General features: G+C 43.8%; 1 protein-coding gene across 6 annotated transcripts; it reads right to left on the bottom strand.

Annotated features, from left to right (window-relative positions):
• Positions 1 to 8,811: 8,811 nt before the first annotated feature.
• On the bottom strand, positions 8,812 to 17,708 carry zbtb18 (zinc finger and BTB domain containing 18). Of its 6 annotated transcripts, none has more exons than XR_009655049.1 (5): positions 17,271 to 17,708; positions 17,026 to 17,152; positions 14,536 to 16,037; positions 10,673 to 12,302; positions 8,812 to 9,457 (listed from the first exon to the last, which is right to left on the bottom strand). XR_009655049.1 is itself a non-coding variant. In XM_060925643.1 (5 exons), the coding sequence occupies exons 4-5, from the start codon at positions 14,546 to 14,548 to the stop codon at positions 10,750 to 10,752; spliced, it is 1,566 nt and encodes a 521-aa protein (XP_060781626.1). In that variant the 5' UTR covers positions 14,549 to 14,614; positions 16,025 to 16,037; positions 17,026 to 17,152; positions 17,271 to 17,708; the 3' UTR covers positions 9,480 to 10,749. The 6 variants fall into 6 exon arrangements, 5 of the variants coding, with proteins under 5 accessions (XP_060781626.1, XP_060781625.1, XP_060781627.1 ...); XM_060925643.1 differs by lacking the exon at positions 8,812 to 9,457 and having other exon boundaries at positions 9,480 to 12,302; positions 14,536 to 14,614; positions 16,025 to 16,037; XM_060925642.1 differs by lacking the exon at positions 8,812 to 9,457 and having other exon boundaries at positions 9,480 to 12,302.
• Between the last annotated feature and the right edge of the window lie 983 nt (positions 17,709 to 18,691).

Here is an 18,691-nt window from a genome sequence, read left to right as displayed (position 1 = left end):
CCACCGCAGAAGCCTCACAGACAGCGTCGCAGACAAGAGGGCTCTGATTGGTCCACTCTACATCCGCTGTACACGCACTTCCGCTTCCCTACTTTCCCTGTTTGGTTTGTTTTCACGACCGCCATTTTTAAAAACACGAGCGAAGATGGAGCAGCACGAAGAGCGGTTGATCGAGGAAGTACGTACATCCATAGACATAGGATGTCTATGCGTACATCTATACGACTCCAGTTCTAGTCATTATAAGTAACCGGAGGATAAACACTCCACTAACCACACCCACCAACTACTCCTAGCGATTTCACGACTTCACGCCCCCTTGCGTTGTGGCGGTGAATAACATCGCGCACACCTATTACTCCCCGCTCAACGATAAATTACAACTGTCTGCGAAAAGCTATCTGCGAAAGCCTTGTCGCAAGAGCATGCAGAGGCCTTAAGGGCTAAAAGGTGCATAGATAGCAAAGAATGCAAAGCACATCACACCAGATGTTAGATATAATTATAATGAAAAATATGGACTCCGTAAACCAGATTAAGCAGGTTAAATTAAACACACAATTTCATTACATATATACAGTTGATGAAATGATCAAAATAAGAGAATTCAAGAATAAATAAGCATGCTATGAACATAAATCAAGAACATGGAAAGACAAAGGCAGGAAACAAGCTTGCAAACACTATTGAAACACCGACAAACTACAATAACAATTCATCTCATTATCTGTAGCCGCTTTATCCTGTTCTACAGGGTCGCAGGCAAGCTGGAGCCTATCCCAGCTGACTACGGGCGAAAGGTGGGGTACACCCTGGACAAGTCGCCAGGTCATCACAGGGCTGACACATAGACACAGACAACCATTCACACCTACGGTCAATTTAGAGTCACCAGTTAACCTAACCTGCATGTCTTTGGACTGTGGGGGAAACCGGAGCACCCGGAGGAAACCCACGCGGACACGGGGAGAACATGCAAACTCCACACAGAAAGGCCCTCGCCGGCCCCGGGGCTCGAACCCAGGACCATCTTGCTATGAGGCGACAGCGCTAACCACTACACCACCGTGCCACCACAATAACAATTCATTTTTCAATATTATGTCAGTGCAAGAAACATTTAGAAGTATAACATATCTTGCTAAAAAATTACTTTGCTAAAAAGAAAATTGTTCTTTTAGCATTTCTTGCTAAGCGAAATTGCTAAAGAAAAATTTGAGTCTTTAGCACTTTTCGCTAAAACAATTTGGGTCCTAGAGTGAGCACAGACACCTATGGACAATTTCAGGTAGCCATTTAGCCTAACCTGCACATCTTTGGAGTGTGGGGGAAACCGGAGCACCCGGAGGAAACCCACGCGGACAACCTGCAAACTCCACACAGAAAGGCCCTCGCCGGCCACTAGGCTTGAACCCAGAACCTTCTTGCTGTGAGGTGACAGTGCTAACCACTACACCACCGTGCCACCCCGGAAATATTCTTATGACGTTTATTTACAGTGAAGTTTAGAAATGTGGTCAACTGAATGTGTATCAGTCTCAGAAGCTAATAGTCTCTGAATGCTGGTGGTATGACTTTGGCAGCTCGGCTTGTTTTTCGTGCTTTTGTACAAAAAGTTACACCAAAGAAGGTGACAGTTCAGCCAACAGTAATCGTTTAACAGAGAAACTGTTCTATTATTCAAACTTCTTCAGCTAAGTGTGTTTACACTGACATGTCGATGCTTTTATAGCTACATTAGAGTGATATTTTCAAGATTTTTTTTTAAACTCGTAAAAGTTTGAAGACTCCCTTTCCCCTGCATCGCTAATAAACGCTGATGAAACAGCGCTGTAATCACAGGAGGACAATAAAATAGGGGTCATGTGGAGGTGGCTTCCTTCTGACAGCAGCTCATTTACATACAACATCTCAGATCACTTCAGTCATGTGGGAAGAACAGTATGTTAACATCTTAAAAATGTCATATTATGTCATGTATGAGTGGCCTAGTGGAAAAGGGGATCCAGCTGTTTGCAGATCAATGACCAGCACTGTTTTTCTGCCTTCACATCTGGCAGGACTTTATTGTTAAAGCCAGTGTTTCAACACACACCGCTTCTATAATCTGCTCTGGTCTGTGTTTATAAGAGTAAACAGAGTGAGACGGAGTGCTGCGGTACCTAATCTGGGTCTTATCGAGGACTTTGGTGCCAAACAAAATGAAAGCCACGACACAATACACCATATAGCCGACACTAGTGGCATTTCCGTTCGGCTGATTTTGTGTGGCACTGAAAAAAAAAAAAACAACAACCCTCAGTATCGCTTGACTGAAATAGATATGAAGTTACTCTGTCCATAAACAGATGTGATAAGTCGCTGATAAGTATCATGTTCTAGTCTCTCCATAAGTGAGTGCTTGGCTGATGGCTTTCACTGCGTCGATGTTTACGAATATTTTGCTTTGTAAACGCAATTACGTATATGCATACATGTTCAAGCACTATTGGATGGAAACATACTCTGCGCAATCGGTAACGGGCATCATACACACATCATGTGTCCCTGGTTGAACTTGCTAAGGTCAGCATAGCAGCGGTGTAGTAAGAAAAAGTGCAGACTCAGTGCTGCTTATGTGCTGCCAAGACCCCTGCCATTATCAACATCCCACACCCTGACGCCCACTTATCTGCAACACACAGAAGAGCCAAGAACAGCTGGTGCAGAGAGAGGCCCAGGGAACGTGTTCCACGGCGCTGTGCTCTGGCCTCGGTGTGCTGCTTTAGAAGGCTAGTGAGATACTCGGAGCACAGAGAGCAGCTACATCCTGCACACAAGGCCAAGTTATGGCATGTAACTACTTGTTACAAGCTAGTAGGCTGTGTTTATAGTTCCGCTTCACGTTTATCTTTATTTCACAGTTATACATGACAGACGTAGCACACAGCTTTAGTAGTAGCTGTTACGCTACAATGATTGTGACTGTGTGGCGTTTGCAGTGAACTTATCCTTAAAGTCCAGTATATATGATGATAAATTGAATTTCATTGTAACTTGAATTTTACAGTTGTGGTCAGAAGTTTACATACAGTGACATGGATGTCATCTTGGATATGAATGTCATGGCAATATTTGGGCGTTCAGTAATTTCTTTGAAATCTTTTTCTGTGGCAGAATGATTGTACAGCATACATCTTTAATTAAAAAAAGTCACTAGAATTTGGTGCAGAAGTTTTCATTTTCTTTAGGTTTTCTGAAATCAACACAGGGTCAAAATTATACATACAGGGTCAAAAATGTACATACGTTCACTTAGATTATTAATTCAGAGGTGCTGAAACTTCCAAAATGTCTCTTATCTTGCCAAGGCCGAGGTCTCTTAACTTCCTGTTAGTGATCATGATTGGCTATAGCTGGTAGCTTTTCTGTGCCTTCATAAAAAGGGTTTGTTTACAGCACTCATTGGATTGACCAGCACACAGTAAAATGGGAAAGTCCAAAGAGCTCAGTGCAGATCTGAGAAAGAGGATCGCAGATATACACAACTCCAGAATGTCTCTTGGAGCCATTTCTAAACAACTGCAAATTCCAAGAGCAGTTCAAACAATTGTATCCAAGTTATTGTGAGGTGTAGTCACTTTGCCAAGCCACTTTGCTTCAAGAAAACCCAAACTGTTATCCTCAGCTGAAAGGAAATTGGTTTGGATGGTCAGGAACAACCTGGGAACCACCATGGCACAGCCCTGCCATGAACTGGAAGCTGATGGATCACTGTCTACAGTTCAGATCACCATGGACTTAGAGGCTGCTATCCAAGAAATAACCCTCTGCTCCAAAATTGACACCTTCAAGCTTAACTAAAGTTTCATGGACAAAGAAAAAGCCTTCTGGAGGAAAGCTGTATGGTCAGATGAGACAAAGATTGAGTTGTTTGGCCACAATGACCACCATGTACAGAGGGACACTGTACCAGCTGGTGGTGGTGGTAGGATCATCATGCTCTGGGGCTGTTTTGCTGCCAGTGGAACTGGTTCATTGCACAAAGTGGATGGAATAATGAAGAAGGAGGACTACCTCAGAATTCTTCAGCATAAACCATCGGAAACTTGAACACGACTTGGGAGTTACAACAGGACAATGAACCCAAACACGCATCAGAGCTGGTTGTGGAGGATAAAGCAGGCTAACATTAAGCTTAAAACAAGTCCTCACTTCAACCCTGTTGAAAATATATGGACCGTGCTTATAAGTCAAGTCCATGCCAAGAAAAAAAAAAATTAATTGAACTCTACCAGTTCTACCATGAAGAGTCGTGAAATATCCACCCAGAATTCTGCCAGAAGCTTGTTCATGGTAAACAAACATGTTTGGTCAAGGTGAATCTTGTAAAGAGACATTTTACCCAAATATTAGGTGTGCTGTATGTATATTTTTTTTACCCTGTGTTGATTTCAGAAAACCAAAAGAAAGTTAAAACTTGGGCACCAAATTCTAGTGTTTTTGTTTTTAATTAAAGATGTATGCTGTACATTGTGCCATAGAAAAAGAACAGTTCAAAGAAATGACTGAAAGACCAAATATTGCCATGACATTCATATCCAAGACGACATTCATGCCACTGTTTGTAAACTTCTGACCACAAACGTATATGCCAATGTTCTCGCAGTACTAACTGTTCATCCATTCATTCATATTCAGTATCTGCTTTATCCTGGTCAGGCTTGTGGTGGATCCAAAGCCTATCCTAGGAACGCGAGGTGTGAGACAGGAATACACCTCGGATGGGCCACTAATCGATCACAAGGTGCCATGCATGCACATATTCACATGCTCATTCACACCTTGGGATAATTTAGGGTCATCAATCCACCTACCTGGATGTTTTGAAGGTTTTTGGGAGTCAACCAGAGAACAGGAAGGAAACCCACATGGACAACATGGGACCTGTACTAATTTGCAAGTGTAGCCTATAGCAGGTAAGTCTATAAAATGCTCTGTACTTATGAATGAATGAATGAATGAATGAATGAATACAGATCTCACCTCTATTAGTCTATTATAATATTCTCAGTGCTGTTTGTTTGTGCTTTTGTGCGTACTGGATACATCCTTTGTGCATTTCTGTGTATGTGTAGGACATGGCACTCATCTGTCATATCCACTCCCACATCCAAATCCAAGAAAGACTTGCTCAATAGGAATTGAATGTTTTATCTACGCCCATGAGTGTCCCATAGACTTTGTGAAGCCTTTTGAATGTTTGTACGAATGATGAGCGAGAATGATGGAGGGGGACCTTGGCCTATGGCTCTCACTCTTCCCCAACCCCCCATACACAGACATTTAAGGTGGAGATTGTGTCTTCTTTTGTTCGGGGGCGGCTGGGATTACCCCCATCCCGGCTATGAACCCCCCCACCCCACCCCACCCCCCAAAAAAAAACCACGCCATGGCATTGTGTAAGGGCAGAGACAGGCCGCTTGTTGCTTGCCTTCTGGCTATGTGTGCTGTCCGCTCCACAATGGCTGCCTTTGAATCCCAGCAGACACTCGACAGAAAGACGTTCTCTGAGCTGTCTGTTTTTCTCACCTTTTATCCATCGCTCGCTTGTTCTTTCTTTTCATTCTCCCATTCTTCATTTCCTTGACTCTTTCACTCAGGACTTAACATCTTTACAAAGTCCTCAAGTTCTAAGTTTAACTGCTGTCTTTGCTCTCTTCACTTCTTACCGAGTGCAGCAGAGAGCTCGTTTAGTCTCCCCTAACTCTTAACCTTGCAGTAATTGAATATTCCCTATATCATGTCATCTGCTGTCTGGAACATAAGCAACCACGTGCACACTGTTTATTTCCTCTCTCTAGTCACGGTAAAGCTGTAAGCAGATAAAAGGCTGCCGAGACAGAGACGGCTGCAGTGCTCGCTGGTCCTGAGCATCAGAAGAGTCCATGGTACCTCAGGGCACCAGGCCATAGTGACCTGGCATGCTGAACATCCAAACTTCAGCTCTGCAGCTCCAGACACAGGCCCAGGCTGCTCCCACACTTAACATGTTGTGCTCACTACCCTTCGGCATGGCCAAATGTTTCTGCAGCTGCCCTTTTGTCCCTGCTCCTTGAGTAAACAAAGGACAGATACAAATTAATGACCTAAATTCTTAATGTGCAGAACAAGAGTGAGACAGTATGACCCAGACAGAAAACCGATTATCAACCATCTCTAGTCAGATACACAATTTTTTTAGGTATGGCATTTCCTTTCACCTTTATCCAAGGTAACACGTTACAGATTGCTGCATTTTTTTAAGGTGATGTAGCAACTTATCGAATAATCCATACAGTACAGGTGGCCGATTTTACATTTTAAGAATACAGAAATTTGGTTAAATAGTTTGGCTTCAAATATTATAAAACACCTGAGCAGCACTGCAGGGGAAAGTGTGAACTGATTCATGAAAAAAAAAAAATTAAAATGAACAATGTATATCTTTTTATTATTTCTATGAAAAAATCACTTTATATACACACACACACACACACCTCGTGTAAACATTTTTATTAAGATGAAGTTCCAATTTTTAGACCTATTGAGGCATGACCCGGGCGGCACGGTGGTGTAGTGGTTAGCGCTGTCGCCTCACAGCAAGAAGGTCCGGGTTCGAGCCCCGTGGCCGGCGAGGGCCTTTCTGTGCGGAGTTTGCATGTTCTCCCCGTGTCCGCGTGGGTTTCCTCCGGGTGCTCCGGTTTCCCCCACAGTCCAAAGACATGCAGGTTAGGTTAACTGGTGACTCTAAATTGACCGTAGGTGTGAATGTGAGTGTGAATGGTTGTCTATGTGTCAGCCCTGCAATGACCTGGCGATTTGTCCAGGGTGTACCCCGCCTTTCGCCCGTAGTCAGCTGGGATAGGCTCTAGCTTGCCTGCGACCTTGTAGAACAGGATAAAGCGGCTACAGATAATGAGATGAGATGAGATGAGATGAGGCATGACCCTGAGAACTCCAGTCCTACTCCTACATCAATCAAGATCCTTGAAATATATTACAGTCAGTTTGGTTCAGTTCAGAATATGTGATTGAGATATTGATATACAGCTTTTTAAATAACTTTCTTATTCTTTTAGAATTTTGAAAATCTCAGGAAATGATGGGACTCTTCATGTTCAGGGAGGAAAACAATGGAGTCCTTTGCATTGGAAAGGAAACTGAGCGTAGAATATTTAATATAATTCATCTGATTGAAGAAGATGGTGTGTGTGTGTAGGGAGGGGGAGCTTAGAGCTCAAGGCCATCTGTGGCAGAAGCCTGTTGAGTAACGCGCTCTGCCTTAAATGTGGTCAATATTTAGAGTATTTATAAGGCCAGGTTTGCCGAGCAGGAAGACAATAGATCATTCTGATTTGTTTTGCTGGAAAAGTGTACTTGAGGAGTTTTGGCAGCAGGTTAGGAGTGTGCGTGTGTCTGAGGGGACAGGAGGAGGGGCTGCTTTTCATCAAGCTGCTGCACATTTTCCCTGGGCCAGCCCACGGCTTTGCCGGAGCACCAGCCAGATATTAAAGCAGAAATACATAAGCGTACACGCATACACACACACACATCCGGACAGTACCCAATTCAGAGACCTCACGCACTGGAAAACATGTTTCCACCCACTCAACATCTACAGTAAATACGATTATTCAACTGAAGGCAAAAACACTGCCTTGACAGTGTATAAATCATGATTCCGTTTGGCAGCTCCAGAGGCAAGAAACAACACTTCTCACAAATGAATGAAGGTACTTATAATTTATTGCAGTTTGCACACAATTTAAAAATTTCACCAACAGCACACCAAAAAGTACAAAACTAAACAGCCTCATAATTTACTTCCCTTGAGAAAATGAAACATACTATGATTGTCAAAGCTAACTGTCTAACTCCATAAAAAGAACAATGTGAACATACCAAAATCTCAAAAGGGAAGCAAATACATGTGAAGACAATCTGCCTCTTTTTCAGAATGCGATTGTCTTTTTTTTTTTGACATAACTATATTTTTATTCTCTCCCACCTCCTACACACTCAGTTTAAATTTTTGTTGTTCTTCTTCACACTGGCTGTTTCCAGTTTTCAAGTAAACTAAAGGTTCATCTGTTTTGTGGACATGCTTCATACTCCGTTTCACAGCTTCATTGCCAGTGAACAGAAGCGAAATAAAAATACATCCAGTAACTTGCCAGTTCCAGTTCTCCCGCTCTGAGCATCAGTAGGCTGTTAACAGTAGTTTAAGGCGGTCAAGTACGATAGTAGAAGCCAGCATAAAACAAAAGCGGGGGAAAAAAAAAGTGTCTCAGAAAAAAAAAACAACATTCCCCCATCCCACAGTTGATAGATTTTTTTTTCTTTCACATTTTAGAGTGCAAAAGGTAAAAGTACCACCGTGCAAAACGGCACGAGGAGTACGCGCTGTTGGCAAATCTCAACCCTTTCCACTAGCTGTTGCACCAACCGATTGTCCTGGGAAGCTCAGGACCCTTGAGGCCACAGAGGCACACGAGCTCTCCACGCTCACCCCCTCTCCTCTCAATTAAACTTCACTCTTGCTCAACTGTTAGCGTCCAAGGCTCCAACAGGACTTTTCTAAATTTAGCTTTTTTTTTTTTTTTTGGTCTTTTCCATTTTTTTTTAAACTAGCAAATAATATATTGAGCTTTTTGTTCAAATGTTCCACATTCAGTGAGAAAATGACAGCTGATGTCAATTTATACAAACCAAAAAGAAAAATATATATATTCTCAAAAGTCAGTCATATACACAATGTTTAAGGGGGGGGAAAAAAAAAATCATTCTACAGCAGTGTAACCATTTTATTCTTCAATAATCTAGCATTTATAGCTCTGGTATTTATGTAATAATGTCAATTTGATCAAGAGTTAAAATCTTAAAGGCATCTTTTCAGCATCTAATGTTGTTTTTAAAGGTGCAACCAAGCATGGCAAACATTTTCTCCTGTTAAATAGAAACTACACACACACACACACACACACACACCGGAGCTTTATGCTGTTTGCTGATTCTTCAGTGTTCGCCATACACAGTAGATCTGCTGAGCCCATCTTTACAGGAACTGACACACTCATGGGTTTTCATGGCAACTGAATCTTCGTGGCCACACAAAAATTTGATGCAAGTGCCAATCGAACAGATAAATAAATAAATTACAAACAAAAAGGCAACACTTTAAATGCTAACAGCGAGTAAACATGACACGGAGACAGCAGTTGGAGACCAGCAGTGGAGAACAGCAGTGTGTGAGGAGGTGCTAAGCAGGAGCGGCACTAGCTTTGGAAAAAGATGTTCAGAGAGATGAAACCTCTGCTGACACCCAGCTCCATGCTACACACTCGAGATCAGTCGGCCAGAGACGTACTGCAGCCTAACATCAGTGCATTAACACAATCTTCACAGCCCAGTAGAACTTCTTAACAGGAGTCACTCTCTAGTGAGAGTTTAGATAATAAAAAGAAAAAGAAAGAAAGAAGGACAAAAAAAAAAGTACTTAGGAAGCAAATGAGTTAATTAAAAAATACACTTTCCAATGCAAAACAACAGAAATGAGTGTTAAATAAAATTCATGCAATTTCTACAGCTGTAATATTAAGGTAAATATATATAATATATATATGTATATATATATTTTTTTATTTAAACAGACGGGTGTCCTGACTGTAATGACTCTGTCTATTACAGTGTACAGCAATACAGCAATTCACATCTTAAATATACAGGTTGGACATCATGCAACAACAGATCCCAGGTTGTGGTTTTTTTTGTTTTTTTTTTGAAAACAAACCAAATAATTTCTTAAAACACTACAGAAATCTCTATAAACGCAGCAAATGAAAACCCATTCTCAGCAGAAAACAAGTGTTGAGGGTCTGCAACTAAATTAGACATCAACTCGTCAGCCCAATCATTAAATGATATAAAAACGTGTCAGTTGATATGAAAAAGGAGGCTGTACATTGCATGAGTGCCTTTTGTCTTCTATCAGTCAGGTTTCCTATCACAAGTCCAAAAAAACGTACAAGAGCCTAAATAACACAAGCTTGGAGCTTTTTCGAGCAAACATCCTCGCGGGATTTAAAGGAGTTACTTGTTAACATACTGTGTTTGCGTGCATGGACACACACACACACACACACACACACCAGTATGGGATTTGCAAAATAAACATATATGTAGTAGTAGTGCACGATATATACACATACTCATAAATGAGCCTTATGTGTACAGGTCGATATAGGATCGTAGTACCCGTTTAGTGTAATGTTTATCAGTTTTGAACTTCCTCAGTGTATTACCTGAAATCTTCATATGCGTTCTCATGGCATGGATGCTAAATAAAATCAAGGAGTGTACAAGTGTACGTATATATACACTGTCAAATCTAGATTTGCACATTTTATGTCAAAAGGTGATCGTTGTAGTGATCACCTGTGTTTTATAAAAGGAATAACAAACAAAACGCACAACTAAATTGACCAGAAAAAAAAAAAAAAAAATCAGTAGTAACATTTTCATGTGCTAGTAAAGTGCAATTTAACAAGATAAGCAATGTGTGTGTATATATATATATATATATATATATATATATAAGAAACATGACTGATGCAGACCTTTCAACCATCTCCCTGCCTTCCTACTTCCTTACCTCTCTGCCTCTCTTGCTCGCTCTGTCTTAACTTAAAAAGCAGTTTCATTTGTTTTTGTTTTTTTTTCCCTTTGTTTTCATTTCCACAGTTCTTGCGAGCTATCCTCGAGTGGCCAGTCTCGGAGAGTGGGAAGGCTGAGCGCCTCGCTCTTCACTGAGAGCGAGTTGACGAGTTCGCAGTGGAACTTGCGGATGTGACGGTACAGGTCTCCGGATTGCGTGAAGCGCCGCTCGCACCACTTGCAGGCGTGTGGCTTCTCGCGCGTGTGCACCACGGCATGCCGGCTCAGGTTGTGCGAGTACTGGAAGCTCTTGCCGCATGTGGTGCATGTGTAGGGCTTTTCGCCCGAGTGTGTCCGCTCATGCCGCTTCAGCGTGTACATGCATGAGAATGTTTTGCCACAGATGGAGCATGTGGGCACGTTGACGTCGCCGGTAGACGGTTTAGTGCGCGCTCCTTCCTGCTCACGGAAATGCGTGCTCAAATGGATCTGCAGCACGTGTGGACTCGGGAACACCTTGTTACACAGGGGGCACATGAAGATCTGCGCGTGCGCTGCACCCAACATGCCGGACACGTAGGGCAGCAGCGGGCTCTCCTGTGCCCGCTCGGTCTCGCCGCTGAGCACCTCGCCGTCTACCTCGTCCTTGCTGTCACGCTCCAGAGAGGCCTCTCGCAGTGCTGTAAGGTGAGCCTCCAGTCCCAGGCCTAGCCGCTGGACACTGTGTCCGTTGTGTCCAATGTGAATGCCATTAGCATTCGGTGTCTCCTCCTTCAAGCCACTGTGTTCCATCTCATACTCGGTGCTGGGCAGCTCATCATCATCTGAGCCCGTGTCTTTCTCCACCTTCACTTGTACCAGAGCGCTGTGCAGACTGTCTGGAGTCGCTGAGCCGCACAAATACGGGTTCCTGGCTTCACCTGGAGTGGTGCTCATGCTTGATTTTACCGACAGGTCAAGTGCACAGTCACCAGTTGGGCAAAGTGAACCTGTAGAACTGCTGGGACTTGCAGCGGTGGCAGCAGGTGACTTGCCATGCGCCTCGGCCTCTCCCGGGCTGGTCGTGCGCTCTGAAGCCAGGCGTCCCCACATCCTGGCCGGCTCCGGTGGACACTGGCTGTCCCTCTTACTCTCGTCCTCATCATCGTCGCTGGCCAGCAGGTTGGCGCTGCCGCCCTCCGAGAGGCTCTCGGCTCGGTCTGAGCAGCTGGAGGCGTCCTCCTCACGCCGGGTGCTGTCCGCCTCAGCCGTGGCCTTGTGTTTCAGCTTCTTCTTGCACACCTTGACGATGTCATACATGTGCAGATAGCTGGCGGCGGCCAGCACATCCTCCACGGGTAAGGACTTGAACTGCAGCTTGCCCTCATACATAAACTCGAGGAGCAGCGCAAACGCTGGCGCTGTTACAATGTCACTGTTTAGATGCACCACGTCCCGCTTGTCCAGCTGGTCCTTGTAGAAGAGATGGAAGTACATGCTGCATGAGGCCAGCACAGCGCGGTGGGCACGGAACTGGGCATCACCCACCAGGACGGTGGAGTCACACAGGAAGCCCTGATGCCTCTGTTCGCTCAGACACTGCAGTAAATGTCTGCTGTGGTCCGGAAACTCCATGCTGTCTTCATAACCTGCAACAGACCGCACATGTTAGACAGGCCCTGGCAGAACAACAATTGTTTTGTTTGCAGCCCTGTGTGGAACTTTTCTTTTTTCCCCACCCGCTCTGTCCCCCTCTCCCTCTCTCTCTCTGCACATACTCACTGGCTCTCACACACACTCCAATTCTCTCTCCCTCTCTCCCTGTGGGAACACTAGAAAAATGTCCACTGCAGAGCCGGTATAAAAGGATTACAAAGGTTCAAGATTCTGGGGTTTTTTTTGTTTCGTTTTTTTAATCACAATATCTGCTATCCTCATTTTTCCTTTTAAATCCTGTTTTTACTAGAAGTATCTGGTGGTGTGCATTTCATCTACCCTTCTAGGAAATAACAGTACTATGTCTGGAATAAACAAAGGCTGTAAAAAATTGCACAATTTTTTTTTTTGGCATTTTTATAACATCTATAAAGCTTTATATCTATTCTGGAAAACAGACTTTTATTTTACACTCCCAAGAATAACTTCAAATGGAAAGTCCAGAATGCATCAGTAAAATAGATAAAATAATAGAAAAATAAAACGTAAAACATAAAAAGAAAAATAAAATTAAAATGCAATCAGTGCATCTGTTAGAGTCTTTTTGTGATATACAAGTCCTGATCCTACAGATTTTTTTTTTTTTCCTTTTGCGAGTAATTTCACCTTTTGTGCTCCTGAAGTAGTTATTTTTAATAACCCACTTTGGCCAGGACGGTGCGTTTAGGTAACTGGCTTGCAGGTACACAAACAGCTCAGCGATGCAGTCACACTGCAGCAAGAATGCTAAGTACTGTGATCTTTAAGGCTTCGCCAAGTGAAGTCTCAGAACATCAGGGCAACTTTCAGTAAAGTACTAATCACCAGCCACTGAAACGAAATCAAACCCTCTGGGGAAAAAAAAAAAAAAGGAAGGGGGGGAAAAAAAAAAAAGCATCCAACTGAGTGCACTGACACTCCAAGAGTACAATTGTTTTAAAATACCAATAAACCCAAATATAAAGAAAAACGATAATTCACACCTGTTACCCGTGGAGACTGCTCCCTTCTCAAAAAATGCATCATGGGCACCATGTTCAACCACCGAGCATAAATAAACTCATTTGAATCTTCATTTAAATCTGATTGGGATACCAAGCCAACCCCCCTTAAACAGCGCTCAGACCTTCGTTAATGAGGGGCTTTGGTGGGGAGGACTTGGGACAGCCAACCCCAAGCCAACCCCTCCTCCTTTTCTATCTCCTCCCCAAATCTTTGGAGAAACGGAACATCCTCCCCAAAGAAGAAGCCCACAGCAGATTTACAATACAATCACTTTAAGTGCCCTGTAGTCTACATCAATCCTAATCCTTAAGATGGCTAAAAATAAAGATTGTAGGACAGCTCGCAAGGTAGCAGCGATCAAATTAGGAGGCTCCGAGGACAGAGAGGGACGGAGAAGGAGGCTTATAAACATCTGATCCAGCTGACTGAGGCCATATGGCAGCTGCTGCCCAGATAAAGAGATTAAGACTAGGAGGAGTGCGATTACAGCTGTCTAGCCAATTCAGGCAGCTCAAATCTGCAAGTTCTAAATTAGTCACTACCAACAGGAAAAAAAAAAAAAAAGCTGTAGACTAGCTGAAAGAGTCGTTTCTGATTTTTAATTATTAATTTTTAGTGAAACAAAAAACAAAGCACAGAGCATTTTCATGTTGCTCAACTGTTTGAGATTAACATTTCAGTTCTCCATAGAAATTCACTTCTCATTTTAGAAAATAAAAAAAAGCTCCAAATTACCAACTCGACATTTAAAAACACTCTTTTTAAATGGACTAAACTGTATTACCAAAGGCGAAAAAAGCCTCCTTGTATTAAACTGACAAATTGACAAAACTTTCTCAATTTCTTTAAACTTCACGCACACCCAACTAACAATTGCACAACTGTTACAACCAAACTACTGTTCCCCATTCACAGGAAAGCAAGTGAAACCAAAGCTAGCGGACAAAACAAGCAGCTTAATGAAAAGCTTGCTCAGTAACATTGTCCCAACAACAAGGAGCGTCACTCGTCCCCTGCCAGGTTACACTACCCTATTGCAAAATCCTTCACTTCCCATTTCACCCGGCTTACATGCATCTGGTAACACATGGAAAAAGACAAAAAAAAACAAACGAGAAAGAGAAGTTAAGGAAAGGCCAGCAAGCTCTCTATTCACAAGCCACAGACCCCCTGGTACAGTACCTGCGGTTCGCATCAACTTGATTAAGTCCACTGTTGTGGTAGTGCCTGCTGTAGCTCTCTTCTCAAAATCAATGAAGGGCTAGTAGGAGGAGGAGGAGAGAAAGACAGAGCAAGAGAGAGAGAGAAAGCGAGAGAGCTGAAAAAAAATCAAACTGCGAGGGACAGATGCAAAGTGGAGGAGATGTTGGAGGGGAACGCGATGCCTCCTCCTGCACACAGATCCGCACACACACTAACTCGCAGTCTGTGCGGCAGAAGAAAAGACTGGGGGATGGCAGCCTGTCAGCTGCTCTGACATCATGTTCAGATGGAAATGCTACCTCCAGCTGTGCTCCTTTTAGTGCCATATGCTACTCCTCTACACTCTTGCCACCAGCCTCTCCTTTATACAACTTTGTTTCTCTTTCTCTCCCTTTAAAAAGGCGAAGGAGGGGTGTGGGGGGGAAAGGAACTGTTGAGAGGTGATTCTGTGGAAAACCGGCCAACTCTCCCCCCCCTTCACTTGTAATCTCCCGGCAAAGGCGAACTTTAGAAAATAGGTCTGCGTGAAAGCCGACACTTTTTTCCTAACCTAGTTTCCTGCACAGAGAATTTAAATACCCTCAAGTTTTTTTCCTTCTTCTTCTCCCCCCTCTCTCTCTCTCCCTCCATTCTCTTTCTCACTGCTCTCCTTCCAGTAACCATAAACAAAGGCCGGCACAGTGCATTTGCAAATGACACATCCACGCAGCTGATATTGTTTTCGACTTCTTCATGGTTCACCGATCGCACCATTACTGTCATTCATTCTCCTCACCCTCTGGACGACTCGCTAAGGAGGAGAAAATAAAATAATGGACAAAAGGAACGATCCTATAGACCTCATGAGCAGGGCTTGAACAAAAAGCTTCTTTAATGGGAGTACTTAAGACTTAGTTTATCTTCATGTTTTACCCTTAATCACTTCATGAGGTTCAAATAGTAAAAATAAAGGGGTGGGGGTGGGAAATAAACAAAAATAAAATAAAAATCACCGTATCACTACAAATCAAACAAAAACAAACAGCTTATCGACAGTAGGACTTAAAAATAACACAGGGCTTACCCTATAGTTTTCCTTAACAGATAGATAGTGTAGTATTGTAGAAATTACAATGAGTTTGGAATGGTTAGCTAAATAATTATTTGGTAACATCTGCCATCAAGTTTTTAAGAAAAAACACATAATAATAAGAGCAGCTACAGTATAAACTTCATGCCTTATTGCACCTGATACACTACATGAAGAAATCCCACTGTACAAATCATCAATTATCCGTTTTAGCTTTCTCCCTCTCACACACACTAATAAACGTGTGTGTGTGTGTGTGTGTGTGTGTGTAAATAATGCAGTGCTGTTTGATTAAAGCCCACAGCTGTGTGAGGACTGACTGACTGAACTACATGCGGGAGTTCAACTTGTGTCCATAATATACAACACACACAGGCCAGGACAGCGTTACTGACTTACTATCTGGTCTAAACTTTAAAAATAAAAAAATATTTAAAAAAAAAAAGGGAGGGAGAGAGAGAGAGAGAGAGCGCGTGAGAGAGACAGACAGAGAGAGACACAGACATAGACAGACAGACAGACAGAGACAGAGAGACAGAGACACAGAGAGAGAGACAGACAGAGAGAGACAGACACAGAGAGACAGAGACACAGAGACAGACAGACAGAGACACAGAGAGAGAGACAGAGACACAGAGAGAGAGACAGACAGAGACACAGAGAGAGAGACAGACAGAGACACAGAGAGAGACAGACAGAGACACAGAGTGAGACAGACAGAGACACAGAGTGAGACAGACAGAGACAGAGTGAGACAGACAGAGTGAGACAGACAGAGTGAGACAGACAGAGTGAGACAGAAAGAGAGACACAGACACAGAGAGACAGACAGGGAGAGAGAGAGAGAGACAGACAGAGAGACAGACAGGGAGAGAGAGAGACAGAAAGAGAGACAGACAGGGAGAGAGAGAGACAGAAAGAGAGACAGACAGGGAGAGAGAGACAGAAAGAGAGACAGACAGGGAGAGAGAGACAGAAAGAGAGACACAGACACAGAGAGAGACAGAAAGAGAGACAGAGACACAGAAAGAGAGACACAGACACAGAGAGACAGACAGGGAGAGAGAGACAGAGAGACAGACACAGAGAGACAGACAGGGAGAGAGAGACAGAAAGAGAGACAGACACAGAGAGACAGACAGGGAGAGAGAGACAGAAAGAGAGACAGACACAGAGAGACAGACAGGGAGAGACACAGACAGAGAGACAGACAGGGAGAGAGAGAGACAGAGAGAGAATGAGATTAACACTTTTGTAAATGGTTGAACATTGGTTGGAGATTGTTGTTGTAGAATATGAGGTGGTAGTGTTTAGGCTACTTATTGGGGAAAATAAATAAGAGGTGAATGTGTTGTTTCTTTCGGTTAGTGCGGTGTGTGTGAGAGTGAGTGAGCGCTAACCCGGCGCTGCCAGTAAAAGTAGCGCAGCTCTGCGCTGCTCCGCTCCCGCAGCAGGCCCGGATCGAGCAGAGGCGCTCGCGCTCAGGCGGCTCAGGCTGCTCGCGCGCTCCACTAACTGTTTTTCTGCCTGAACACGACAACGAGCGGAAAAAAAAAACAAAACAGGAAGCTCGCGACTTTCCGCACAACAAATCCAGCCTTCACAACAAACCCGCTTTGGGTAAACACACACAAAACACACTTACACACAGCGCTCCGCCGACTTCCCGCTCGCTCCCACCAAATCCTCCGCGGCCGACAAATAAATTAATTAATAAATTAAAGAAGTGAATTGACTTTCAGCAGCTTTCCATATCCGCCGCGCTGCAGGAAACCCGGAGGAGCCGCTGCTGCTGGAGGAGCCGCTGCTGCTGCTGCTGCGGCCAGATGTTTCCGAGCTGTTGCTACTCAACTCTCCGGGAAAAAGGGGGAAGCGCTCGTGACTGGCGGCGTCCGAGGCCAATAGAGGAGGCGAGGAGCAACGGCGAGGCGAATTAGAAACAGCCGCCGAGTGGGAAAGAGGGAGGGATGTGTTTGTCTCCTCGACGTAGGTTGACACCGGGTAACAGTGAGAAAGCAGAAAAAAACACACACACAACCCCACACCGAGCGGACTGCTCTCCTACAGCACAGTGGCGCAGAGAGGGAGCGCGCGCGCAAAGCCTCATGGGTAATGTAGTCACTCACGCGCACGACGAACACAAAAAGAACAGGTGCGTTATCCGGTTTCAGACCCCGCCCATCACAGGTCACATGACTCACATCTCCTCGAGCGCTGTAGAGTCAGAGTGCAGCAGCAGCATGTCCTGGGCTGGAGGCGGCCATGACCAGCTCACTATCAGCTCTGTTTCATTTCATTTTAGTTTATCATCTCATTATCTCTAGCCGCTTTATCCTGTTCTACAGGGTCGCAGGCAAGCTGGAGCCTATCCCAGCTGACTACGGGCGAAAGGCGGGGTACACCCTGGACAAGTCGCCAGGTCATCACAGGGCTGACACACAGACACAGACAACCATTCACACTCACATTCACACCTACGGTCAATTTAGAGCCACCAGTTAACCTAACCTGCATGTCTTTGGACTGTGGGGGAAACCGGAGCACCCGGAGGAAACCCACGCGGACACGGGGAGAACATGCAAACTCCACACAGAAAGGCCCTCGCCGGCCACGGGGCTCGAACCCGGACCTTCTTGCTGTGAGGCGACAGCGCTAACCACTACACCACCGTGCCGCCTAATAAACTAATATATCATCCCAAAACCTGTATATCAGCTAGCTTGGAGTAGCTTTGAGGTAAACATCAGTACTTTAAGATAATGTAAGCTTAATACAATCTCAGTGAGGAGCGGTTGAGGCACGTGACAATGTACATGATGTAATCTAATTTTAATTGATTGAAAAAATATGATGGGAACTCATATGAACAAATAAAATGTAATCTCACTTCACTTGTATTGACTGATTGATTAATTTATGGAAGTAACTAATATAGACAAATAAAACTGTAATGTAATTAAACTTTTATTGATTGACTGATTCATTCATTGAAAAAAAATGGCAGTAATTAATATGGACAAATAAAAATGTAATATAATTAAACATTGATTAATTTATAAAATAGTT

Source organism: Neoarius graeffei, chromosome 7, assembly GCF_027579695.1.
Source record: "Neoarius graeffei isolate fNeoGra1 chromosome 7, fNeoGra1.pri, whole genome shotgun sequence".
Taxonomy (NCBI): domain Eukaryota; kingdom Metazoa; phylum Chordata; class Actinopteri; order Siluriformes; family Ariidae; genus Neoarius; species Neoarius graeffei.
The sequence above is the reverse complement of the archived record's forward strand: the minus strand, read 5'-3'. Positions and strand labels throughout refer to the sequence as shown.